Consider the following 27173-nt stretch of genomic DNA (forward strand, 5'->3'; position numbering starts at 1 on the left):
ATTTGATCATTTCATTCATTCGTTCACATCACCCAGTCATCACGTTGTGGTCCTCGTCTGTCCATCCCACCCCACCCCATGGGCCCCCAGCATCCATCTGGATTGCTTGCAGTATACAGTACCGCCGCTGCCATCAGCGTTTCGTTCTGGAACAGCCTGATGCACTCCCATCGTGTCTCCACCGGATCTCCACCATTTGGAACGACACAGGTGGCGTTGGATTCGCCCACCCGGGAGCTTTCGAACGCTGTCGGTCTCGTGTCGAATGGTTGGGATGCGACGGAGATATGGGCCGTGAGATTTTCTGGACTTGCTCGCCTTATTCCCTTGATTTTTTCGCGATCTTCTTTGTCCCAGCTGCAAGAAACGGCTTAAGAAAATCGGAAAAATGTCCGTTGGATCCTTCCCCTCAAGCACATTCGAACACCGTTGATCTCACCCGGAACCGTGAAGATTTGAGGGAGAGAGAGAGAGGAGATGGAGATGGGTGATGGGGTTTTCCAAACCAAGTCGTTCTGCATGTTGATAATCGACAAGCGGTTGTAAGTCCACATGAATAAATTCATTGTAATCATCCCCCCCCCCCTATACACATGTCCGATCTAGAGTTCACGCTTGTTGGCGTGATTTTTTGCCGTTACGACTTACGACTCTGAATGCCGATGATCGACAAACAAGCAGTTGTATTGTAATTGTAAGTCCACATGAAAATGAGAAAAAAGAAAGAAAGAGTTCATGCTCGGTGTGATTTTTTGCCGTTACGACTCTGAATGAACCCGTCCCTCTTCCCTTCCTCCGTGATCGCCTTGAGGGCCATACCGAAATTGTCGGTCATCTTGAGTCCGTAGTGCCTGAGGAACTTCGCTTCGCCCATCCTACACGGTCAGGAAAGCGACATCAGCAAGTGCCCAGTGACCAGAATAGCCTACACAAACTCGTCGTATTTCTGGCCAACCTGTCGGCGGTTGTTGTATTTCGTCCCGTGCACGCCCGAGTATCGGCCAGTATACCATCCCTTCTCCCACTTCTTCAGAGGGACTTTAAGCTCATTTCCATCCCCACATAGCCACTGCTTTATCGCATCTTCGAGTGTGGAGACGTGTGGGATGGTGATGTGGCCAGCCCCTGGAGCTGGCCGACTGTCGTCACGACGTTCCTGAGGTTGCCTGAGACTGGGAGGGTGTGGGTTAAGTGGACGCGGGGCTGGATGAGGAGGTATGATGTGAGGAGGTGGGAATGGGAACGTTCGGGGCACTGGCGTTACTGTTACTGTTTGAATCAAAGTTGTAAGCGTACCAAACCAAACCGCCTACCAATTCCATATGGAATGGGCTCACCTGGAGAGCGGTGCCGGGTGGTGAGTGGGTGATAGTGAGGGACGAGCATCCCTATTGCATAGTACTTGAGTTCATCTAGAGATGCTTGAATGGTATTGAATCCAGCTTCGATCTGATCAAGCCTTCGGAGCTGAGACTCGACATAGCCTATGCGCGTGCCAAGGTGACTGAATTGAGAACGGGTCTCCTCCGCGGTCATGGGATTGAGGCGCGACCCGCCCGTTCTGAGATTCGGAGTAGTCAATGTGGACTGGTGCAAGGGCATCACTGTAGTTATGCTCAACATCTGCCAGCATGTCAGTAGCGTACTTGAGGAGGGTTGACGCCTAAAAATGGAGATGTGAGTGCATAAAACCAAAACCAGGGACAGCGGCCTACACTTTCTCCTGGAGCCCAACCCCCCCACCACTGGCAGTGATTAAGCGGCCACTGTCTGAAGACTGGTGCGAGAATGAACCAGTATTGGAGTCCACCATGTCTGAAGCAGTGGGATGTGAGCCGGTCAGTCTCCAGATGCGCTTGCTTTCCATAGGACGCCAAGAGATCGTTGACGGCAGTGGTGGAAAGAGTGGTATCCCAGCGGATATCGTGAGAACGGGGCGAGCATGAGGGGAAGAGGGGATAGTGAGCCTTTAAAGGTGTTTGGCCGCAATACCGAGTGGAGAGGAATTGAATCCAGTGCATCACATGAACGTACGTGTCCAGCTGCGGGATCGTGTGAGGATCATGGTGATGGGAAAACGTATCATGGCCATAGAGTGGATAGATGTTGTACTGGCTCCCTGAAACCTGATCTTAGTACGGCAATGCAGCGACCCGATACTTGGGATGGATTACCTTGGCTACCTTGCTCGCCATCCTGATTCCGTTTCTGCCAACCCTTTCGGTTGACCAAAGTGACGTGGAGGTGTCGAAGATTGTGAGCAGTCTCCTCATGTCCCAGTCAAGGTGCCGGATGAGGATGGACGTGAGTTCTTCATTTCTAGATTTAGAAATACAAGTAGTAGTCAGTGCCGACTAGCGAGCCATAAGCACAGGGTGAAGATGCCTTGTCCACAGCGTCCAGCCCAATGAGGTTAGGGCACAAAGCATGAGGTGTGAACGGATGTCATCACGCTGTTTGAGAGTAAAGAAATCATCGGGGATTTCTGGATTCAGCGCATCCACGATAAGGCTCGGAGAGCAGTAAGCAGCTGTGATGCTCTGCATTGCCTTTATGTCGTTGATCCATATGGCCCTTGCATGATTCCGGACTGTGCCCTCAGATGCGCGGTGGTTCTTCACTGACTTAACAAGGTCAATAATCAGCTGGGAGTCGCATGGGTTGCCCCTGCACTCCTGAGGGTCGGGTCATGGATACCAAGGGCCTTCAAATCCTCTATAACAAGCGACAGATGTGGGATTCCAGAAAAACTGCTCACGGAAGCGAACACTGACAGGTTACGGAAGTGCCACTTGAAGGCAGAGCGCAAGGTGTCCACAACGGAGACCGACCTGTCTTCTTCTGCAACCCGGAACATAATATATTTTGCTAGCAGATGTGCTGTGACCTCAACAGGTTTCTCAAAGGCTATGCACGCATCCTTGTGTCGGAACAGACCCAGCTCCGACTCATCAACTCGGTCCTCAGTCAGGCTTGTGTACTTAATGCACTTAAGTTTGAGCCAGGTTCGAGCTCCATTAATTGCGGAGTTGTAATTACGAATGGTAGAGGCCGACCGAAGGTGAGCCTGGATGTATGCGCTAGCTGTACTTGGGCCTGACTCCGGCTGAGCATAAGGAATCAGCTTCTTCCGAAGTTTTGTTGCCTTTGCTGTAGCTGGGCATGCAGATTTAGCTTTCGGCATAGCGAGGGGAGAAGGCAGCAAGAAACAAACTGAATGCCCAACTGTTCTCGGTACCGGGTCACAAGCATCAAGCGTCTGTGCGCAGAAAGTAGGATGCGCGGTCTTCCTCAACACCCTATGGCTCTCCCCCCATTCCGAGTCTTCCACTGCAGATTGAATTATCTAACTATATTTACAAAGTCGGCAAGGACATCAGATACAATACTCATACAATTTTGGATACTGCCCACCGCTGCAGGTCAATCAATAGCGGATGGCAAGTTGGAGAGTAATCTCGATTGCCCTCATCCCCATTGATAAGATAATGGGGCAAACGGACAGTGATTGCAAGCACCTTTGTGTTTTTTATGATATGCCATACCAGCACAGGGTGCTCCCCCGCGCCCCCGGAACAGATGCACAGATGTATGATGTGCAACACCAAATTTTTTTTCGGAAGTATGGTACTTTTTTCGGCTTCATTAATGGTTCGTTTGCATCCACTCAACTTGAGCTCAATTTGATGTCGTCGTCATCGCGAGTCCACCGATCCTCTGTCCATACATTGACACGCAACTTGCACTCCACCCTGGTGGTACACATTAGTAACATACTGAGGTTGAGCCTGAACATACAGTTGTGGAGGCGTCTGCTGCTTCGGCAAGTAATGTTTTGTTTGCGGTGACTGTCCCATCTTTGCTGGTGGTACGGAACCCATTACGGGTGCTGGACACGGCGACATCATTGTTAATGATGATGGTGATGACGCTGTCATCGAAGTTGAGTTAGTTGTAGGGTGGGTGTGGGTGGAGATAGGAGTGGGTGACTTTGAGAGTAGTGTGGAATTGGGAGTTGATGAGGTGGAGGATGTGGGTGAAGAGAAAGATGTATTCATGGCGAGCTGAGGGCTAACAGGTGAATGGGAAGAAGAAGAAATTGATGTGGAAGGTAATGGGTGTCCATGATGAGAGTGTGAACGAGGCGATGAAGTGGCCGACCCCAACGGTGTGGCGGCCCTTGAAGTGACAGGCATTGTATTCCCACTCTTGATATGGGTATTCTTCAATGTATTCGCTAACGTCGTCGTCATCATCGCACTCGAAACGGTATTCGAAGGCATCCCTGGGCTCATACCCATCACCGATTTGAACGGCTTCGAAGCAGCTTGTTGAGATGAGGGAGATTGAGGTGATGAACAAGTGGGTGTTGAAGGAGTTGATGGTGGTGTGAGTGAGTTAGAATGGGAGAGTGCTGAAGCAGAGGTGTTGAGTTTCCTGGAAGGCTTCGATAACGAACCTGTTGATCCAGCTCGGGGACGTGTGTGGAGAATTGAGAGAAAGACGTAAAGTTGTTTGTGAATGCATTTTCAGCATGATGACGAAAGTCGGGATGAGGGCCATGCTGTCTCGAATGAGCAGGTGATGGATGAGAGACGTCTGTGTGATGTCGCCGTCGCTGCTACCCCAGGGTTAGATGCTGATGAGAATGAAACACTGATGCTGGTGGGCAGGGCTCGGCATTGCGAAGTGAGGTGATTGTGGCTGGCGATGTTATTGAAACATCGCGATGTCAGATACTGACAGGGCAGAACGAGGAGGAGCGGTGGCGCGATAAAGAATTTGAGGCGTCCCATGGTGTACGTCCATCAGCAGCGAGGGTTGATGTTATGGCAACTGTTGCAGGGATGGATGAGGGTTCATACTCCCCGTTCATATGTATGGGTGAGCCAAGATTTGGCAAGTTGACGTGATGCTGCATGACAGGAGAACCTACTGGATTACCGTTTGGAGTGTTGCCATTTATATCTGCCTGACCACTGCTATGACGTGGCTATTGTCTCGCAGGAGGCAACTCCAACAGCATGCCCATGGTGGACATGTTCATCACTGGTGGCGCCCCATTCGCAGCATTGTTCGCCATATGGAGGCCATGATAAGCTTGAGGTGGTGGCATCATCATCATGCTGTTGCGAGGTACACCGTAATACTTGGTGCTGCGGTAATACTGTTGCACCACGGATATCTGAGATGGCTGAGATGGTTGGGATGTTCCATTTGGGATGGGATATTGCGGCACACCTTGGGGGCCCGGCGTATAGTTGAACGGTGAAGGAGAGAACGAAGGAAGGTCAGTTGGGAGGTTCAAACGAGACCACCACCAAGCTGTTCCCTGGTTCTTTAGTTAGGATGGGGAAGTGTACTAGTGTTGTTTATTGTAAATATAGTACCAATCCGAGTGTTTTGGCTAATTCTATTTTTATGGGTTAGTTTTAAAGTTCCTGGGAATTGACTTACAGATAAACCGAGCCCTGCGGAGCTGTTTCTTTATTGAAATTTATTAATTTGTCTAGGTGTAATTCTGTGTAGCGTTGTTTAATTTGGATTTAAACTTGAATTTAATCTTCTACTTGGTGAAGTTTCAAAGATTCTATTCAGTTAATGAATTTGGATGGTGTCTGGAGTGTCCCTTGAGTTCGTTTTATTTTTTGTCTTTATTTTATCGCTTGTTTTAACAGTAGCAAAATAACTGTTTTGTGTATACACTTTGAAATCTGGAGTGTTAACCAGCTCTCCTGTTGAAATATCTACTTAATATTTCTCTCCTTATTTGCTGCCTTTTACTACAGTGGCAATCTTAACTGTATATCACTTTTTCGCACTGGAGTGACAACCAGAAATGCTTGAGAAAAATAATACTCTATTTTCTTACTTCTCTAAGGGGGGCGAAAAGTCGCAGAAAGGGTCTCCCTTTTATACTCCTTGGGTCGCCTTCCTTTTTCACACTCTACCTTCTATTTACAGGATTTATTTACAGTGTATTTTTCTCAAACTGAATAAAAAGTGAAATTTTCACGCTATAGTTCCACTGCGCTTTGCTGCGCTGAACTGCGGCTCTACTGCGGTCAGACTGCGCCTGGAATCCTTATTGTCCTTCCTCGCCTAAGCTATTTTAATGGTTAATTAGAATTTGTCTGCGCCGCATTTGCCGCAGTTCCCTATTTCAAATTCCCCATATTTCCCATTAAGTTCGCTATGACTCGGTCATACTGAATTCAAACCTCGCATTACTATGCGTGCGACTGTGCTGAGACCTTCAGCTGATTTATTCCAATTTTATTTAGTGACATTTAGTTAAAATGAGACTGAAATGATAAATGAGTGAATTATTCAGGTTTAAAACTAAAAGAAAAAGTTGCTAGTAATCAAGAATTACTCAAACGAATGTGTTATAGCTCTCTACTTCATTAGAACATCGTTCCCTAAAATTCCCACCATGGTCCGTCGTAGTTTAGTAGTTTTCGTGAATTTCGTTCATATTCCCTGATTCCCCTTTGTATTATCACATCCTAATCCTCCATATGTATTGTTCGTTGTTATAGTAGGTCGTCCTCGAAGATATCATATTTTTATGTATTTTATTTAGGGCTCTAGACCTCTTGAAGCTGTCTTCCCACGTGTTTTCAGGTTTCTAACTTCATGTCCTTGTATCTCATTCATTTCTGGATGTTTTCTCACGTTCTTGGTATCATAAATTTTCATTTATTCCCACCTTTCCAATGGTACTAAGGTTGTGTCCTATTTCCCTGTATTTGTTGAGTTAGCAAAGTTTCGCACACACATTCGGTAATCACGTGCGTCGTTCCCATAGTTGTTCGTATGCGGGAGCCGTTTTCGTTTAGTTGTTCGGGATTTATGATATGCGCGGGTGTTTATTTCTTTCATATGGGCTTCTGTGATTTATTTCAGATTTTTCCCTCATGATCTAAGGTTGTTTTGCACTTTTCGTGCTTTGTTTTGACCGGGCTCTTCCTTATTTGGACGGAAATTGGTCTTCGCGATCTGCCGAAGTGCGGATCTCGGTTCCGACGGCCGGTTCCCTGCGCATCGCCACCCTCACGTGTCATTACACATGATGCGGATTCCTATATTCCCGTCATGGGTATAACTTCACAACGGCTGGACCGTTTGGGCTGAGAATTTGCATAACTGTAGTTTCCTATTTCTCATAATTTCCGTGTAAATTTCGTTGTATGTTTTAATTATGGATCCTACGCAATCATCGTCTTGTCCCTGAGCTCGGACTTTTGATGTCGCTATTCCCGTTATTGGATTTCTCATTAACGCATGATCCTTTTATTATGGAAATTTGGGAGGATCAAGAGTAGATCCTTTCCTTTCTAATGGGCTATCAAGCTTGTCTCGGTCGTTACTAGTTAATCTTCGCGCTTGCTTTTTAGACATTGTCCTCGTTTTGCAGGAGTTTTAGTCATATCTCCGTCGTTTATGGGTAGTTTCCCCTGTAATTACTCTCATTGGTTCCGTTTGGGTGACATCTACATTTCCTATTATAAACACGACTTTGACTTTTGCATTAGTTCCTGAGGAATCTTTGTTCCGTGGTACTTCCATCCTTGCTACGTGTGCGGACGTGGGAAAGTAGTTTCCGTGGAGGTTCTCTGATTATTTTTATAGTCAAATCTTGGTCGATTGTCCTAATTCTTGGTTTAATATTTGCTATAAATTCCCCCGAGAATTCCGTCTCGTTGATGGTAAGCTTGAAGTATTTTTGTTATTTTTCTTTCTTTCGATTTATCGTGTATAGTCATAATAATTCGTAAAAATTCGTAAAATTCGTTAAAATTCAGGTCCTTCTATGTTCTCATATCTACTTGTCGTATGAGGTTTTTGTGATTTATCTGGCATATTTCCATAATGGGTTTCCATAGTGTGGCCGTTATTTCTCCTACAACGGTAATGTGCTGTGGAATGGCATGCCAGTGATTTGAGGCACGACCACGGGGGACTACTGCATGATCTGAGAAGGCGGACATGTAGGAGAGTTTGCGTAAGACCCGAGTTAAGATCTATGGGTGAAACGGAGGGAGTGGGTGGACGCATGGAAGTTGGGGATAAATGAGGGGAGGGATTGTATGACGGAGTAGGTTGTGGAGGCGCTGGGCCTGCAGAGGTTTGGGGTTGCGATGAAGCTGATGTTGTCTGGTGCCACGCTGCCATAAGTGCCCGTTGACCAGACTCCTGTTTAGCGTTGGCATACAGTTCAGCGTTGCGGATGTGGCCTTTGTTCACCGATAACCCAATGAGTTCCGATTCCCCAAATAGAGAAAGACGCAAGGGAATATACCTATCATGGCAGATGAGTCCCGAAGACCTATGCATGCAAATAAACACCGTACTGAGCGTCAAAGTCATCAATCAATACCCATTGCTCCTCTTCCATCACTACCACATCATCGTCGAACCTCCACTGCTCATTGATCTTCCGCACATACTCATCCTTCATCGCCCTCATCTGACTTGATATGAACGGTCAACTCTTTCGGTGAGTGGGACCAAAGTCCACCCTCAGATGAGAGAGTTGATGAAAATAATTGCGGAACTGGGGTGGGGTATTCTGAGGATCTCCTCTTCTTCTTCCGTGGAACGGGCAACGATCGATGAATGATGGCCTGCCTCGCCCTGTACGTATTCGGATCGAGAATGGTGAACGTCCTGTGTGCTCTACCGAGGGCTTTGATGGTGATACAGCGAAGGAAAGAGCGTGAAAAAAGTGAGCTGAGATGGGTAAACTCATCAGGAGCTAAAATAGGCAGACAATCAGAAAGAAGACAATTAATATGTGAATCTTGACTCTGACATCTAAATAATCCTCCCAGCCTGAGTTCTTCACATTGGCGCTCGATCTCCTTAGCGAATGACTCGGCATACTCATGTAGATGCACCACTCATGTGGATGCACTTGCTCTTCAAGGGCCAGATAGGGCGAATTTAAGTCTGTAGGATCCTTACTTTGTCACGGTATTTTCAGCGACATGGCACTTTTTCATGTTAGCAAATTAAATACCCTCAGTTCCATCCTTGTTGACTTACTTCTGCTCCAACATCATCTTCAGCCGCTTGGCCAACACGCGTTCAGGGTCCATGAGTAGTTGGTCATCTGTCCTCAATGAGAACTGTGGATGCTTCCTCTTCAATTCGATAAACCTGATCCTCGCTTCGAGAACGCTATGCGCATCCTTATTGAGCTCCAACTTCTTGACCTCACGCAAAACGGTTAAGTTAGCGAGATCTTTTGCCTTGATAAGCTCCTGCCGTAGCCATGAGACCTTTTCGGCAGGTGTTGTATCCATCCGATGGGTCTTACGGACTGACTTGACATCTCGTCGATGAAAACACACGTAAGCATCTTCAGAATTGGATTCGTTGAACTGGTGGGCTTTCTCAATGGGTGTCAAATGTAACTTAACACACAAACACTTACATTTAATGAGGGTATTATTTTGTGGCCTTGGCGAGCGATTTTCTGCTCCTTGCAGTGGGGGTATATTGTTCAAGCGGGCCGAATAAGATGAGAGGGGTCTCAGACATGGGGATGAACTATGAACGAGGTGAAAAGAGTTGGGGATAGGGGTTAGCACAGACTTGGCTATAACATCAATATCCCCAAAACATTCATCAGTGACTCACAGGGTAAGGGCCAGCTACATGTGTGGAGAAGTCGATAAGGTTGGGACGGAGTGATGCCCCCTCTGCTTGGACAACAGCGACAAAACAAGCGGCAATCATGTCGGCCTCTCCGGGTATCCCGTTAGGACCGTGTGCACTGTGGATGCCCTGCGCGAGAAGTCCCTTCCATTTTGAGCATATCTGCAAATATGTTTCATGTTGGAGGGCTAAGACAGCGCCCGCTCGATACAATGCCAGACACTCCCATAACAGGACAGTGGGAATTGGATGGAGGTTGGTCATGGCGACCCAAATATCGTGGCCAACCCACAGTCTCCATTGGAGTGCATAGCCGAAGACATTTCACAGCGCGTGAGTTCTTGTGCTGGCAACCCAGAAAGCTTGGCCCAGGCTTTGTTTGGAGATGCTCGATCTGACTGAAATTCGCTCACGAGACTAGGGAAGCAAGGAAGGTGTGACGGACATCGTGAAGTGGAGAGAAAATGGTTCAGGGTGATACGACTGATTCCTCAAGCCCAGAGCTGCATGGTTGCTGGGGCATGCAAGACGATGAGACCATAGCACGACAGCCACATGGCAGAGAGTTGTTGAGCGACAAACCCGGCAATGTCCGATAGTTCTTTCCACCTTTTCTTTTTCCCCCCAAATAATCCACCATTGATTCGTTTGAATGTATTATTAAATCCTCCTTCTATCGGCCTTCTATTGATGCTTATAATCCACTTATACAATACTTATATGTACTTATCACTTCTATTGAGGACAATGGGGCCATGCAATTCCTTGCGGACTGATTATGTAGGATAGATATTCCTACCTTGCATCCTCCTGTAAATTATCAGGCAGCCAAAAATTGACATGAATTTCTTACACTCAAATAGTCGTGCCCCCGTCCAGCTATTGTATTGAGTTTATTCTTGCACACTGTCCATAGGCTTGAATGTGGCATATTTGGGGCTGACTTCGACAGAGATAGGATCACACCACCTAGGCCGCTGTCTTCCAGCCAAAAATCAACCACTCTCTCTCGCCAGGTAAGCAAGCCAAAGTTTTCTGCCATCAACGTCCCACAATTGAGACAACTAGGGTTCACTGAATTGATATTATTGAATATTCGCACCGTAATGTACAACGCACATATTAATTATTTCTTTTACAAATAACAGGCTCACGGAATTGGGATCATTGAATACCATTCATACAATATTTCCCTCGAATTTACGCACCCAGTCCTCGTGATCGCTCTTACACATACACAACGAGGTTCACTGAAAAAATTTTTCATTCCATTTCTTTTTCTTCTCAAACTCACGTTGACTTTTGTTTCGATTGTATTTAGGGAGTGTTGAATATTAATATTGTACATGAGAAAAAAAAGACTGGGACCGCTGGCAGAAATGACGATGTTGGGAGGAGCTCGCAAAAATGAGGGTGTTGGAAGCGAGGTGTGCCAGGATGGGCAGGTGGTGAGAGCCACCGAAGGTGCATGGAGCCAAAATGATGGGATGGAGGCTGGTGTGTGGAGCAAGAAAAGAGGCGAGATGAACACTGCTGACATGTGGCGATTTCATCACAACGATATTGGCCGGTGGAAGCGACAATGAAGGGGGAATTGGGCAGGCTGTGTCGAAGCGAGCAGAGAGGCGAGCGATGAACGCTGCCGATATCGAGAAATTTCACCGCACATGAGTCAAGTCTGAATGAGTAGACATCAGAACATCAGAACGTCGGCAGAGGCGATAAGGTAAGAAGAGGGTCAAATGCACCAGTTCGGGATCCGTGTATGGGGAGAGGGGGGGGGGGCGAAGCACTTGCCCGCAATGGGGACGGCTTTTGTCTTGGCCTGAAGTATGGTCGAAATCCATGTCTACGCTGGCAGGACACAAGGCAGCTCGCTGAGACGTGTGACGCTGGCCTGTGGGCGTCGAGCATGGTGCGTTGGACCACTCGCAAAAACCGCCAAACTGCAACCGCCTCCATCGATGTTGAGGCCCGAACCGACGAGCCATGCCTGAAGTCGATGCACCAGCACCGTCGAGCACGACATCCGACCGAGGCACGAACGGGGCGTCCACTTGCTGTCGGCTGTCAAAGCCCAGCATGGGAATCGCACGTGCCGTTGGTTTGTTTTCGTTTTTGTGTTTTCCTTTCTTTCTTTTTTTTTTCGCGCTCAAGTCCAGTGGCCCATGACCATTTGAGTTCCAGCTGGACAGCCACGGATGGAAAGCGATTTAGCATTCAACGGGTTCAATTGCGCCAGATGTGCGTACTTAGAGTGTTATAGAAATGGGAATTTCCCATTCTAGCCTCTTCTGGGCCTTGCACACAGCCACTGTCAGGTGATTTGTATGGCACGTGCCATTAATTAAGTTTAACCAATCAACAATTAACCAAAAACCCGCTGTGCTAACTTCTGTTACACCACATGTCAAACCATCTGTGAAACCACCTGTAAACCATTATGTCCAACCCCCTTCCCTATTCCTGCGCCAGAACGGACGAAAATGGGTGCTTCCGGCCCCATTTTTGTAACATAGAGGATTCCAATTACTCTGCACACAGAGTCACTAACCACTCCCGATATTACGCAATTGGTGACACTGAAAATTTGTCATTATCTTCCCTTTTGGGTTGTTTCCTTTTCTTTACATGCTTTCTTTTACGTCATCTTGCCTGTCCCTTCTGTCCCTTTACTTTCCTTCCACCATTTCCGCTCCCACTAGCTTAAAGTCTCGGTTTAATCATATGCCTTTTCTTCCTCTTGCACGCAAAAAGGTGTCAACATGCTTGGTGATGTTCCCATGTCTGACTATTCCATTGTCTGTCCTTGTGCACGGTGGTCCGTGAAGGTGTATGCTGGTTCCACTGTGATTTGTCGCCATACCACCTTCTTTTTTGCTTTGCCTTTAGATAATTCCAGACTCCAAATGACTGGAAAAATTGGATTGTGTTTGTCGGATGTCTGCATTCCAATTAAACACATATTTTTATAGCCTAAGTATATTTGCGAAACAAACCGAAAAAAAATAGAAGTAGATTCATGCTGGGACGGGCGAAAGGAAACAAGGGCTGTGCAGAGTCAAGCGAAGCGCGAAGCACAAGCACTCTAGTCCCTCATTAGGGAGTTTCATGGTTGACTAAAGTGGGCTAAACTAGATCCGAAGTGAAATTTCTAAAGTGGCACGTGAGTGACAAAACTGGACCTAAACTGCATCTAAACCGGCCACTTTGACTTGGGGCTCAAGAGCCCCAATTGGCCTAAAGTCAACTTTCTAAACTGCATCTAAACTCGGGCTTACTGCTGATAAATCTGCGGACCCTGAGAGTGTGTCTACTATACAGTTCTTCATCCCAGATCACCTGTCCACTTTCATCAACCATCACCATCATCTCATCTCCACTGTCTCCACTGTCACTGACTCCAACATGGTCTTGGACTTCAATGGGAACCATCATAGCATAGGCTGCTAGGGACATGGAGTATGTGGCTTGTCTCTTTCTCCTTATTCTCTTTCACGCAATTACCATGTCACTGACACTTTGGCCTCATGACAGAGCACAGACACGTTCATACCACATCCATGCCTCTCCCTCAGTTCTCCATAATCCCAACCAGCCTGTGTTATGTTCATGTATTGTAGCTACATAATCATAGGTTGTAATGTCACTCATTATTCATTTTGAGAGTTGCTGCAAGCAGGGAGACAGGCATCGTGACATATGTACAAGGTGAGACATGGATGGAAACAAAGGTGGAGGAAGAGGGCTATGGACAATTGGATCAAATTGCGGTAACACACATGCAAAGGACACAGCACTTGTGTGACTTAGAGTGTTACATAATACAGTGTGGTAATGGACTTAGGGGAGCTGGGACCAAGGCACTTTTGATGCACTTCAGACCAGAGCACCGTGAACGCCCTGTTGCAAAGTTCTGAACTGGAGCTAAAGTTGCTCTAAACTGAGGTCTCACATGAGCCAAAATTTGGGCCAGTTTAGATGCAATTTAGAATCCAGTTTAGACTCAGTTTAGCCAACTGTGAAACTCCCTATTCTCATCATCACTGAGTTCCATGTCCTCCCTTTTCAAGTCCATCCAGGTGTGGGAAGTTCCCCATCAGATTGTACTGGGTTTTACCATCACATTAAAATACCTTCGAAATGCTGCTCAGTCAAGTGGAGTACCAGGGCTACCATATGCATGTGATTGTTGGGAGCAAGGAGACCATTGAGAAGAGTGGAAGCGCGGGGTGCTAATGTCGGTTTTGGGTTCCTTTCCTCATCCTTATCGGTTCGGGAGTTGCCATTTACTTTTGGAACTTCGTCTCACCTGTCATCTCTCTTATCTCTGTGTTCCCCCCACACTCATCCAATCAATGCTGGATATCCGTAATATGCGCAGCCATGTTTTTCTTGGCTGGCCCTCTGTTTTCTGCATCCTAATATGTGCTTCAATGCTTACTATTGTTGGAGGAACCGTGTGCTATGGGAGGCCGGATGGGTTTTCGTACAACCACATTCCTGCGGTAGCGTGACTACTTAGTCACAACACCTCTTTTATATTATTTCGGACTAACCCGTGCCAGGCCACGGATATATTCATTCATTTGAATTCATTTCCTTTTCCCTCAGTTCTTCACGCATATTAGCTGAGACTGAGGTTAGTTACATTCCTTTATTACTATTTCCTTTACTATTGTAACTTACAATATGTACATTACCTTTAGCTTCCCGCTTATAGGTAATATATTAGTTCTTCATGCATATTAGCTGAGACTGCGCTTCCCGCTTATAGTCCAGCTCCAAGGTCAAGTGTCGCTCATCAACAACTATTGCCAATCCAGGTTGAGCAATCTTGTGCAATCAGCTCATCTGATCTTGGCGATCAAGCCTGCATTGCACCCTTTGGTGGGAGCCATATCTGTGTCTGCTATTTTGTCTCTTCAATTCTTGAGTCTGACACTGTGGGCCCATGCTCTGTTGCACTGTGCACGCTTCCATTCCAATAGTCAGGCTTGTACAATTGGATGCATTCCCACGCGTTTTGATGTGTTCTTCACTCATTGATGCCAAGATTTTGGGCCAACTGACATGGAAGGATGCAGACCAGATGTGTCATATCCATACTCAGCCATCGACTTCCACTACCTCCGAACTCCCTGGACTACCTCCGCTCCTTCCACACTAACCTCAGAGCTCCCGTATTCCGCAACCACCTCTGCTTCTCTTTGATGGTCACCACCCCCTCTTTTCAATATATTACCTACACCTCCCCAAGTACGGAGCCCCAAAGGTTTCCAGACAGCTCCAATGTCCGCTAGTGCACTCCCGCCTCTGCTGGGCAATTCACTTGCTTGCCCTGCAAGCCCTCCTTCGGGCCTATCCCTCCTTTCTGTTTCTGGGTTATCGCCTGCCATTCCGCTAACCCCTCAACCCAACTGGTCGGTAATATTCAATCGGCTAATGTGTAACTCCGTTAGCTCCACTCTGCTCAGCCCCACCATTTACAGGCCAGCCCTCGTTGTAACTATATATACTCAACTTGTACATAGGTTACACCTCAGTAATAAAATCGACTAGAGTTTACCCCCTTTTAGTTCTGGTTGCCAGTTAGTAAGTTAGGGCATGGATGTGTTACTTGGCACAGCGCTCCTGGCATAAGTCGCTGAGGCTGAAGCCCTCCACCATGGAGACATTCCTTCGTCTCAATCTGGTCTCTGACAAGATGTGTTATCATGGCATTGCCCAATGCGCTGTTGCAGAGCCTGCACTGGTGCCTAACCACAAAGTGTGCCTACTACTACACTCTTAACTTTCCTCCCCTTCCCATTTCCTTGCTAACTTTCTACTCCAGGAAACAATCAAACTTCCCAACAGTGACTGGAATTGGAAGACAATAGCTTCCTCCACAGCTAAAAGGCAAACTCCCATTGGTGAGGTACAAAGAATGCTGGAACCCCACGGGTCAGGTTTCATGGATGAGCAAACTATGTGTTCCCCACCGTTCACCCCACCATTCACCTCATCATTTGCTTTGCAATCTACCTGCCATATTTGCCCCACTGATTATTGTCATCCTATCTTTGAAACTGACTTGCTCTTGGGACCTACGCCAGCCCCACAGACCCCAAGGGGTTATCCCTGCAAAGGTGTGTTCAAGCATGAGGTTTAGCATGAGGTTTTCCCTGCACCCTCAGTATAGCCTTGGGGCATTATTTTCTCCAACACTTGCAATGACAAGTGCCAGTGTATGTGTGTATTACTATATACCAAATGAATATATTATGATTTACTATTAAAACAGGCAGGGTTACCTATCAATAACTTCCAGGGCACCCTGTCAGTATTTCTGGGGTACCCCATCAGGATGGCCCTGTCAGACTGTGCATATCTGATAGGAGGTCCTGGCACTTGAAATCTGATGGTTGGCCCTGTCAAATGGTAATGGGGCTACCTAGCAGGGCTGGTACCGGGGCAATCCTACACCATCTGCTGGGGTTACTTCCCACTGTGCACAACCGTGACCTTGCTTGCAGATTATATGAACACTGCTAGGCCACAAGCAAGGTAATTGTAAGCCTCACAAGGATGACTCAAGCTAATGTTATGAAGTCATAGAGGCTGCAGTGATTTATTTTTTCAGGGGATTTGGTTTTTGCTTCCCTGATTTCTTTTTATGGACCAACAAGGTCGGCTTGTATTTATTAGGATGTTAGCATTTTATGCTCAGTCAATTGTTGTTGAACTAATAGATTGAACTAATTACCTAGCATTTTATGCTAGGGCACATGAGGATACATGAGTGACAAGACAAACATGTGGTAAAAGCGCAGTCTCACCTCAGTCAATCGTTGTTGAACTGAGGGAGACAAAAGTGAAAAATTGTCCACTGCTTTTATAACCAGTCACCTCAATGGCACACTGACTTTGGTAGCAGGAATACCAAGAAAGGAAATATAGCGCTGCTAGCTCAACATCACATTGTGAGTTGGCCACAGTGCACAAGAAAACCAAGATTTCAACAGTATTTCTCACCTTAGCTGCAGTAGTTGCAGCGGCCGGAGAGATGACCGAATTGTGTGTTGGGGCATGTGATCAAAAAGTGTCAGAATTCCCACGAATTATGACCTGGGAAGTGACCTTGCAAGCAAAGACTTTATACTGATGAGGGTGGCACCACTCAATGGAGCTGAAAATGGTCAGATATGACAGCTTGTGCGACAGTGTTTGTAACTTGGCCATCGAAATAGCACGCAGGGATAATGAACAATCCTGTACATCCGCTCACTGCGACGCAAGCGTCTTCCTTTCCATTACAGTCACTACGCTGTCACTCTAATGAGTTTCCCGCCAGCCTTGATTTCGAATTGATCGGCAAATCAACGACGGTTGGCAGGACTAGGGTATTCTGCTTGGTCCATCTAGGGCCAACATCACGAGCATTAGAGTAGTAGAAATCATCCTGCGTCCAACTCTTGAGCTATTTACACTTAAAAGGAAGGCCATGTCAAGATGGGTTCAACAAGGTTGGAGGTGGGGAATGCATAGATTCTCACCACTTGAGCGGCTCTGCAAGTATGAAGTATTTGATCAGGGGAACCGCTACCTGCGCTATCTTGAACACGAATGCAAACACTTTGGACGGGCGGACATGGAGCGCATGCTTAGTTGTGACTGGTGTTGGTTGTAACTGGCATGGTTGTGACCGTGGTTCTGAATCGACCGTACATACAAGATTTGAGTCGTGAGGTTGGTTGCCTTGCGGCTCATGATAAGCGCACGCGTCTCGCTCTCTCTCACCTGCTTGTTCCTCCCCTCTCTTGCGTAAATCAAATTCCGCTGCTAAGTTTTCTGGGGTGTTGGCCCTTGCCCGTGGCTTTTTGATTTTGATTTGATGAGTTCCTTTTTAGCTGGGTAGTATTCCCGATATGTATGTGCGTGTGGGATTTGACTATGTGGGTCTTCCAGTCTAACTTGCGCTTCGTTGGGTCTGAACAGTGGTGGTATGTCGATAGAATATTAATGCTCTGTGCCTGCCACCGGATTTTGAGCCGTGCGTGAATCAGTCAGGCGAATAATCGTGCCATAATTTATGCACTGATCCTCGCACGTTGTGGGCGAGAGTGCTGCGTCTTCATAAAATGAAACCTTACCTCTCCAGCCATTAAACCGAGGAACTATATGTCTCGTTTAGCAGTTGGTGCCGTAGTTTCATCGAGAAACTCCGGATGTGTCAACAAGATTCGTTCATCTCCATCATAGGTGCCCGCCCCAGTATAACAGAATCCACACAGTCGCAGGGTCCTGCCTGCATTAGCGTCAACCATTATAATCCATCCAAGCAACTAAGTATGTTAAGGGTGAACAGTGCGCCACTGGTCATCTCCCTCTACTTGGTATTCGCCGCCTCTGTTAGCGTAAACCGGTTTCACTTGTTGTCCAGCCTGACGGTAACGTCAGAACCGACGATGCATTGATCTCCTTGATGCGGGCGATCACGACTCTCAATGAAGAGGAGATCTCCCGTGGCAGAGAATGTCGTAGATGTGGCAGAACCGAAGTTAAAACCAACGTAGACATCAAAAGTGACGGATCTAAGATACGATAACATGAACAGTAAAATAAAACTCATTTGTTGCATAAAGGCATACTAGTGATGATCAAGAACTCTTGTGGCCGTGGTTGAACAGAGGCACCACTCATATCAACATCGTAGGAAATTCCGTATTACATAATGTAGAACCACTTTTGGGCGAGCGTTCTACCACTGCAACTGCTAGACCAATGGCCGGAAGACATGTATGCTGACCCAGAAGAGATCGAAAGACCAGGCGCTAATAGATGTGCCATATTAGGACGATCCAGCGGAGAGGAGAACGATATCTCCGACGATCCATTTGAAGAAGAAGACGGGCGGCGCATTAGGACACACGGGATAACGATCCAAACTACTAGGGTTTCAAATTGGCAGACCTTGTTCTATGCCACCAAGAAGAGTAGAGACCTTGCCGACTGTTGGCATGAGGTTGTAGAGTGATGTGAATGTCGCAGCTACCTGACCAGTAGGTGCAACTCAACTTCAGACGGTCATACCCCAGGCATGACTTGGATCGAAGTCGCACTTGCGATTGCCCCTATGTCTGACCACATGAGCACAATAGGGTTATATCCCTGACGCACCAGGACTGGTGTGAGCATGATATGATGTGTCTGCCAGTTACTGTTCAAATATATCCTTGACAACACTCAGCATCAAACTGTTGTCTCAAGAAGGAGGCATCAGTGGTACTCGGGTTCTTCCCACCAGAAGCGCTCAGCTAGCAGCGCCTTCAACAACGATGCTGCCACGGGAAACCTTGCTACCTGCTCCTGCGCCGGCGAGAATTCCGCAAAGAACTTAAAGTCTATTCAATAGGCTCTGAGATTTCAATACGCCCATAGGCACGTTGTATTGGGGGAGATATGGTTCGGACCGCTCCAATTGTTCCACCAGAGGAGGCCCAGCATAGACGCCAGCGAAAGATTAGGAACACACCCAGCTCTCTATTGGAGGATAGACCCTGGAAGCGGCAGTACAGTAGCAAGCAGAGGGTTGAAGTGGGCGTACCGGCTCCGAGATGAGCCTCACGCAGAAATGACGTCACTGCGAAAAACGAAATATCAGGGAAAAGTTGTGAACCCTAAGTCACCTTGCGCCAGCGGGGCACTTGCGCACTCCCAAGCATTGAGTCCTCAATGAATAAAGTGCAGCCAAAAATATGTCAACAGAGAGTGGGAGCCCGTTATGTAAAGTCAGCGTTGAGGTGGATTCAGTGGTCTCAGTGTTGGAATCCAAGTCATGCTAGCGATCCCACATCTGACGCTATGTCATCGATTAGCCTCCCACTATTCCGACACCGCCTCCCCGAGTATCCGTGCGCCAGTCGACCTGTAGCATAGCCCCGATGTAGTACATTAGCTAGGCTTAATAATCATCTCTTGGTCTTACCTCAGGTCCCTTCGTTATAACACGAGTGTACCGCTAAGCGTTACGTCAATAACAGGGGGGGTGTTTGATCCGTGTGAGCATTGTTTGTGTTCAACTTAGGTTGTCAGGGCGAGTGATGTGTGCGTGAATTTGCAAATAGTTGTCTACTACATATTGACCCGTTTTGACCACACTCATCCCCGTGGGAACCAATACAATCGTGGGGTATGCATGTCCCTCCAAACGGCCGTCCGGCCAAAGCCGAGGCACCTGCTCCATCACACTCGTTAGCGCCGTTGTAGGTGATGTGCGCGTCAATTAACGCCAGCATAACATATGTTACACTATAGATACGACTTCAACCCTGATTGCGGCTCTACATCCACACGTCCCGGTAAGCGCCCACAAAATCTGTCGATCCCACCCAGCTTTACCATCCACCGTTCCACAGCTCAAGGTTGCCACACACGATCCTTTATATTACTACAGCCATATAGGTACGAGTTGAACCTCTGATCGCGGCTCTACGTCCACGCGTCCCGTAAGCGCCCAAAATCTATCGATCCCACCCAGCTTTGACATCGTGCCATGTAAACGTTGTACTCCATTCCACAGCTCAGGGTTGCCACACACAATCCTTTCCAGCCCTGTCGGCCATCTCTGCGCTCATAGAAAACTCCATTTCCGGTTAGTGTTCTCCCTGTTTGCTCTCGGCGTTGCAGCTAACAAAAACTTTCTAGATATCATTGAGGGCTCTTCTCTTCATCTTTAACCGCAGACGACTAGAGGTGCTTTGCGCATCGCTAGTGAATCACGGTTACCGTGAAGATATTTGACTGACGAGGGCCAGAGGTTGTATTCAACACCGCTGGCACTCACGGTCATCTTGGTCTTCTTGCCCACCCCCTGCAACGCCAACCTCCCGTTCTAATCCTGCGCAGTACACTCGACATTCATACCCCCCCCAATCAGCTCTTCTACCCAAACGGTGCATTACATCACGCGCCGATATCCAAACTTCTAGTTCAGCGTTACTCGTGTACGGGCCCGCAAGTCTCACTGCCTGTGGTTAGGCATTCCTGGCACCGCAGCAAACGTTTTGCGCATCGTCTTTTAACATCAAACGGCACTAACAACCCCACTCGGTGGACATTGTCCCTGCCCCGGATTGTGTACTGTCGATTCGTCCAATCCTTATTCGTGGTCTCGTACTCAGGTTTGGCTTTCTGGACATCACTCGCACACCAAGCGGCGCTTACATGACGTGCCAAACGGTGCGATCAGACACGAACCTCAACCTTACCCTTCTGCCACCCTCGACCTTCTGCACCCACCAATTGTGCCATCCAATCCGTGTTAGTGGACTCGTATTCACATTCGCCACTTGTGCACCACGCGCCCGAAACCCTGTGCTTGAGCGACTTGAGAAACGGCGGTGCAATTAGACAAGAACACCGTGCGCTCGCCACCGGCCTACCCCGTGTACTCCATACCCCGTAGCAAATACCTTTATAAGAGTAGTTCCAACGCTACGCCCCTCTCTCCCCGTCATTGAGGGCTAACAATCTCGTTAAATTCCTCGCCACCCTCTACCCCGTGTTGCGCGCCACCCTTTATCCAGTCCGTCTTAGCGAGCCCGTATTCACATTTCATCTGGATACTATGCGCACCCCATCCAGCGCCCAAGTGCTGAGAGAAACGGTACAATTCGACTGGGGCTCCCATCCGACCGACGTGTGCCCCACTGCATATTTGATAGTTCCAGCGCCATACCACTGCTCCACTGCCCACCAATTGCCCTGTTTGCCTATTGGTATGCGCCACAGCTACACACACTGACTGAATGTGCAGCTGACTGAGTATATCTTAGACTAGCCGCGCAACCGCTGCATACTTGTTGAGAAGAGCCTGTCCTGTTCTTTTCTGTTCACCCTATCTCTTAACGGCTACATACCATGCCGAGGCATAAGCCTGTAATTCCTCGCCTTACTACCTCTCCTGTAAAAAAGTATCACCCGTATAATTTAAGCAAACCCAAAAAATATGTGGATCTCCTTGGTGGCCAGTCTGCACCTGAATCCAAACCCTCAATGTCCAAAAAGAAAGGACATGAGCGCGTTCCAACCGCTGAAGTCCCCATTCCCCAGCCATCGTGACGTGTCGAGATAGCAAACGCCAGTGGCACCGTGATGACCCAACGCTGGGGGCCTGGAATCGCATCTAGAGATTGGTGGCCAGTGCCAAATCGCCACGATCATGTAGGAAATGCAATATCAACAGATGCCAGCAATGTTTCGACTCCCCCTTCAATGCCGGCTCTAAAAAAGGAATCACCAAAATGGGAGGCATCACCTCAAGGTTGGCTGGAAGGTATCGCAGAACCCGCTCTTTCAAACCCAGACTCTGCCTTGCCCCCTACACCTTCGCGGTCAGCTTCCCAAAAATGGGCCAAGAGAGCATTATGAAATCCACAAAAGCAAGCTGCATGGCTCCATTGGCGCCGCGATATAATACACAACGCACTGGAAATCTATCTAGAAGTAGAGGCAAAGAAGGCAGGACGCATACCCCTTGCCACCCCCAGCGAGATGTCATTTGACAGAAACGGAAAACTACAAACACCGGCAGTATCGCTGTGCTCTCACTGCAATGCGTCTCCCCAGTTTCATTCGCTCATGACGATCGCGTTCTCAGGTACATTTCCGTTCTGATCTCGCTCAACAAACAATGACCCAATGACCCTGGGCCAGGTGCCGTGTGGCGGACGTTCGAATATTGTGAATGTCCGTCTAATACTCTCCCGCTTAGCATCATCCAGTCTGGCTACTTTCCGGGGTCACCTGTAATGCCTCAAGTTGCCTTCCATTTCGACGTCCTTTCGCTGTATTCAGCCTTACATGTGGACTTGTATACCCCGGCTGCCTCCTTTCATGCCGCTTTGTTTTCCATGTTACAAGAGAATGGCTATGAGTTCACCCACAACGTGAGATTCATTTGTTATTTGTCAGGAATTGGCACGTTCATGATCTGGCGTTCATATAGGACCCTTTTCTCCAGTCGTTTAGTGAGGCGATCACTTGGTTCCAGGCCTTACGTGATTTAGTAGACGTTGAAACGGAGAGAGAATTCCTCCATCCCTCATCCCCTGCGGTGCCCGATGCACCGCTATGGCGTTCCGCGCTGGCTGAGTCCGCTGGGTCCATCCACGCCGTTCCTGCTCACAACGGAGATCCTTCGGTCGCTACATCCCATGGCATGGTATCTGTTGACCACAGCATCCCAACCTTCACAAAGACGTCACAGGATCTTCTGTCGATGGTCCCTGAGCGAGCAAGGCTCATTCGCAACCCATCCGACACCACCGCCAGCCCATACCTCCGTGCGAGATGCCCCCAATGTTTTGGAGGTTTGATATGGGGTAGTTCAGCCAACGAGTTAGTCTTCTCATGGATGTCCTCCGAGAACAGGTATACTAAGTGTTTCCCTAGATGTCCTGATGTCATCGTCGCTATGGATGGTAATATGCAACATAGGCAGTACATGTTCGTTGGAGGAGACATGGTCCTTCCCTGGAATGAAACCTGTACATTCCTCACCGATGCCGAAATTGAGGAAGCTGCCCTCCATGTCTCTGATGCACAAGCTGCATCTAGAGGTTGTTCGGAAGAATCTCGTCCCTCATCCCTTGTACCAGATGGTGCTATTGATGAATGTGAAGAATCACACAGAGCCACAAAACATGGAAAATGGACTGCCTCGAAAATGGATACATTCTGTTCGAAGGGTCTGATGGCAACTGTATGCCGTCATGATATCCCCCTTTTCCTCTGCGATGTACGCACTCCAGGTGAACAGCAGCACTTTTCAATTGCCATGCTCCTTGCACTCAACCGCCAACTACCCTCAAACACCACCATTGGATTAATGTATGATGTTGGATGTGTTCTCGATCGATCAATTGCCAAGGTATGACTTTGCGTAGCATTCAGGTACAACCTCTTGATATACAAACAAAGTACAATCTCATTCCCGAAATCGCTCCTAGATTGAGCATCGCCGTTTCAGTCTTCCATGCCTATGCACATCAATTCTGTTGTCAAGTTGCATTTCACCCCTGGAAACGAAATGGGTTCGGAAAGTCAAACGGGGAAGGAAATGAGCGGCTATGGTCCTTAATTGTTGATACAATAGCGCCTGAACGCATAATGAGTGTGAGTCTCACCAGGCCAAACACTGTTTGTTCGACAACCCTATCTTATCCAAGGTTCTCCCCAAACTATAGCCAGCTAAACAAATCACAACTATTGACCACAAAATCAAGAAGATTGCGATCCGTGGCCGAGACCGTCTTGCTTCATTGGCGAGGTCCAAACTGGCCGCCATTCTCCGTGAGGAGGCGCTTCTGATGGATCTTCTTAAAGATTTGGAGAGTGACAGGGGATTCACAACTCCTTTCCTTCGATCCCAGTGGGAAGAGCAAAAGACTTTGCAGCTCTCCATTCGAACTTGTATGTCTGTTTCCAATCCCGTGTTCGCCGTTGACTTATGCTGGTTATGGTCTAGACAATGACCAAGCCGGAATGAAAAAGTTCGCGAGACTTCTCGAAGCCGAACGGTCAGCGCAAGCACATTCGGAAGCATTGGATGCTGTAAAGAAGGAGTTGGACCGAATTAGCTTGGCGCGAACACTGTCCCACAGCCCTATCGATCTTGACGAACATTTCCAAGCTGCTCAGCATGTACGGTTGTTGCACGATGAATCTCAACAACGCCTACGAGATCTGACAGCTCAAATTGGCCTGTCCGATTTGAAACCTCCGCGAAATCCGTCTAGCACAGAAAGGGACTATATGGAGAAGTACATCCTGGCCCGATTCCGCAAACATGCCATCCTTATCCGCTTAGCCAAGTACCAGGACGAGATGAACCCTATTCGAAGCTCGCAACGGCATGGAGGACGACTCGTTACAAAAGTTGGTAAGCACAACCCCATTTGAGGTGAATGGTGATGTGCTTGAAGGCTTATCCGGTACTTATAGGCTACTCGAAGATGGTCTCAGTGTTCAATAGCGCAAAAGACCATGCCCGTGTTATTTCCGACCAGGTCGCGCGATATAACGAGCTTGTTGACAGCCTTGAGCGTTCCGATAGGCCCTCCTGGCTCCCGGATTCTTTGAAGCACACCAAAATGGACATCAAAATACTGCTTAACATGGATCCCAGTGATGAGCAGTGGACAAACATGTGGGAGAGCCTGTGGGTTTCCAACTGGAACCTGGATGAGAAACCACCTGCCTTTATTGTCGATCAGCAGGTTCACCATGGCATAGTAGCAGTGCTGTTGCTCGCTCGTATTGAGGAAGAAAAGCTTAGGCTCGCTCGAGAGGAACTCAACGTGCACACCTGGATTGTCCAGTCGGTAGACTCCATGATTCGGACCACAGACGATATTCATTGTATGTCCTACAATTCCCACAAATCACCAATACACTAACATTGATTCCAGCTCTTTATAAATATCGATGGCAACTACGCCTCAAGTTGTTACTCAAGTGCCGTGATGCAATCGTGAACGGACCATTTCCTTGCGTCAATCTGTGGCGTGCATCGACACACTACCTGCTTGCAAACCTAGAACATTCAGACCCCCAGGCTGCACCGAGTGCCATGGAGTATTCCTCCTTCCGCCTTCCCCCCCCTGGTTCTGCAACTCTATCCTCAGGAACACACGGCATAGACCCCAAAGACGATGCTGTAGTCACAAATGAACTAAGTGCACTCACTGGACTTATCCGGATGAGCCCAGAGCCGGATGACAATGACGATATTGATGATATCGAGCCCTCTACTGACAGTGGCAGTGGCCCAGGCGATACTCTCGAACCTGAGATACCCGTAAACCATTCAGACGGTGAACCAGAGATACGACTCGATGAGACAATGGACCCCATTGACAATCCTGATCCACACACTGAACCTCTTACGGACTTGGTTCCTCCTCATAGATTGAGAGATGCAGATAGTCCCGGCTGCAACAAAAGTATTGAGGAGAAGTTCTGGAACGAGAACCCCTGTCCCCAAAGTCTTCCTCCAATTACAACAATCTTCCATGCCATCCGTTCACCCACCCAGTCCATCCAACAACAAAAGCCAACCAAAATTTGGAAGGAAATAATGGAGTTGCTTCTGCCTCAAGACGCCGGAAAAGTAAGAATCCTCCCAGGCTCCCCAGTGACTCATGCCACTGATATCTCATTAGATAGTGAATGAGAGCAAAACAAGAGATAAAGCAAGATATTACAAACATATTGCGATCTTCCCTGATGCATTACTGACAGTCAATCGCCGGCGGCTGATACATGGAGCAATAATCGATGCCTACGTTGAGATGCTGCAAGACCTTACAGACGAAAAGCTACGGGATATCCTCAAGACTACTCGCCCCCGCGTGATCATGTTTCCTACTCAGTGTGAAGGAATGAGGCATTGTATGGCAGTTCACCTGTTGGATGTATGTGGGAATGCTTACACCGATGGACCCTGTACTAACCAACCTTCAGCGAGCCACAAAGAAGGTCCGAACTGATCTTTTTGACGCAAGCGCTTGGACAATTCCATGCTACTCAAGGAAGCACAGTCACTGGCTGCTTGGCATTGTAAACTTCGAACAACGAGAGCTGCGCTATCTTGACAGCATGCCTCTCCAGCAAAACGCTCATATAGGCCGTCATGGTCCACAGTGGGTGTTTACAGTGTGTTCCCAAACTCTAACCCGCATCTCAGTGTCAATGATACCTCTTTCATCAGATACTTCAGGGACTAGTCAATGCCACCTGGTTGTTCATCCACCCTGATGATGAGCATGGATACAACTGGTCCAATTGGTCCACTCAAGCAGTCACTGTAGGTGTGCATCTCGCTGAATCGTGAACATCATATATATTAAAAGCCCCAGACGGAACCGCGCCAATGGAATGGGTATGATTGTGGGGTTTGGACCATGGCTGACATTCAAGCTATACACATCGGACTTGATGCTGTGCCGAAAGACACGAACATTGACAATTTTCGGGATAGGGTGAAACAACAGATCCTTTCCCTTCCTCCATCGACACCGCGTTGGCAGCCTACCTGGAGAAGCCTGGATCCGGACCTCATTCATGAACTGCGGTGCCGAGCTGCTAAAGTGGCCGCAACATTTCCCGTTAATTATTCCGAGCTCGAAATCGATCACACGGACTTCCCATTAGTGATGGATGATGAACAAGAACAAATAGATTTGACCGACTAGTGGAGTCTATGTATGATGGATTCGTAGTCTGTATCTACTTTCTCCTGAGATACTGAATTCCCAACGAAGATGTCCCATTTCATGATTCGTGAAAAACTCACGGGTATGAAGTTGCTCACCTTTTCGCAGTCATCAGATCCGCTGTACTCAATCCTAGCTGGGTGTGAGTTGATTTGGATCTTGCTATTCACGCCAGAACCGTTTCCAGCGCCGCAAAGCAAGAGACAGCTGTTTAAACAACCACCTGTCCCAGCCGGATCGCGCACC

The 27173-nt window shown here is 47.9% G+C and overlaps 6 protein-coding genes across 6 annotated transcripts; 2 read left to right on the forward strand and 4 right to left on the reverse strand.

Annotated features, from left to right (window-relative positions):
• Positions 1 to 733: 733 nt before the first annotated feature.
• On the reverse strand, positions 734 to 3184 carry EI90DRAFT_3122717 (uncharacterized protein; the record flags this gene model as incomplete). Its single annotated transcript, XM_039063539.1, has 8 exons — positions 734 to 875; positions 936 to 1269; positions 1338 to 1663; positions 1716 to 1967; positions 2035 to 2111; positions 2175 to 2319; positions 2395 to 2620; positions 2674 to 3184. The coding sequence occupies 8 exons, from the start codon at positions 3182 to 3184 to the stop codon at positions 734 to 736; spliced, it is 2013 nt and encodes a 670-aa protein (XP_038916729.1).
• Positions 3185 to 3667: 483 nt separating this feature from the next.
• EI90DRAFT_3015898 (uncharacterized protein) lies at positions 3668 to 4796 on the reverse strand (the record flags this gene model as incomplete). Its single annotated transcript, XM_039056935.1, has 5 exons — positions 3668 to 3752; positions 3799 to 3889; positions 4077 to 4327; positions 4460 to 4568; positions 4745 to 4796. The coding sequence occupies 5 exons, from the start codon at positions 4794 to 4796 to the stop codon at positions 3668 to 3670; spliced, it is 588 nt and encodes a 195-aa protein (XP_038916730.1).
• A 3657-nt stretch (positions 4797 to 8453) lies between these two features.
• EI90DRAFT_3015899 (uncharacterized protein) lies at positions 8454 to 9930 on the reverse strand (the record flags this gene model as incomplete). The annotated part of the gene is made up of 5 exons (XM_039056936.1): positions 8454 to 8761; positions 8890 to 8969; positions 9052 to 9422; positions 9443 to 9490; positions 9649 to 9930. The coding sequence occupies 5 exons, from the start codon at positions 9928 to 9930 to the stop codon at positions 8454 to 8456; spliced, it is 1089 nt and encodes a 362-aa protein (XP_038916731.1).
• An 8515-nt stretch (positions 9931 to 18445) lies between these two features.
• On the forward strand, positions 18446 to 19387 carry EI90DRAFT_3015901 (uncharacterized protein; the record flags this gene model as incomplete). Its single annotated transcript, XM_039056937.1, has 3 exons — positions 18446 to 18681; positions 18919 to 19050; positions 19090 to 19387. The coding sequence occupies 3 exons, from the start codon at positions 18446 to 18448 to the stop codon at positions 19385 to 19387; spliced, it is 666 nt and encodes a 221-aa protein (XP_038916732.1).
• A 996-nt stretch (positions 19388 to 20383) lies between these two features.
• EI90DRAFT_3015902 (uncharacterized protein) lies at positions 20384 to 21873 on the reverse strand (the record flags this gene model as incomplete). Its single annotated transcript, XM_039056938.1, has 7 exons — positions 20384 to 20451; positions 20495 to 20592; positions 20750 to 20841; positions 20908 to 21036; positions 21179 to 21414; positions 21570 to 21613; positions 21725 to 21873. 7 exons carry the CDS (start codon positions 21871 to 21873, stop codon positions 20384 to 20386), a joined length of 816 nt encoding a protein of 271 aa, XP_038916733.1.
• Positions 21803 to 26906, forward strand: EI90DRAFT_3289031 (uncharacterized protein; the record flags this gene model as incomplete). Its single annotated transcript, XM_039067139.1, has 14 exons — positions 21803 to 22309; positions 22366 to 22598; positions 22658 to 23049; positions 23104 to 23327; positions 23463 to 23581; positions 23632 to 23826; positions 23898 to 24123; positions 24179 to 24592; positions 24655 to 25071; positions 25122 to 25822; positions 25875 to 26126; positions 26176 to 26367; positions 26423 to 26518; positions 26565 to 26906. Exons 1-14 carry the CDS (start codon positions 22204 to 22206, stop codon positions 26904 to 26906), a joined length of 3909 nt encoding a protein of 1302 aa, XP_038916734.1. The 5' UTR covers positions 21803 to 22203.
• Positions 26907 to 27173: the final 267 nt, after the last annotated feature.

This window comes from Cantharellus anzutake (genome assembly GCF_015039405.1).
Source record: "Cantharellus anzutake strain C23 chromosome Unknown EI90scaffold_20, whole genome shotgun sequence".
NCBI lineage: Eukaryota > Fungi > Basidiomycota > Agaricomycetes > Cantharellales > Hydnaceae > Cantharellus > Cantharellus anzutake.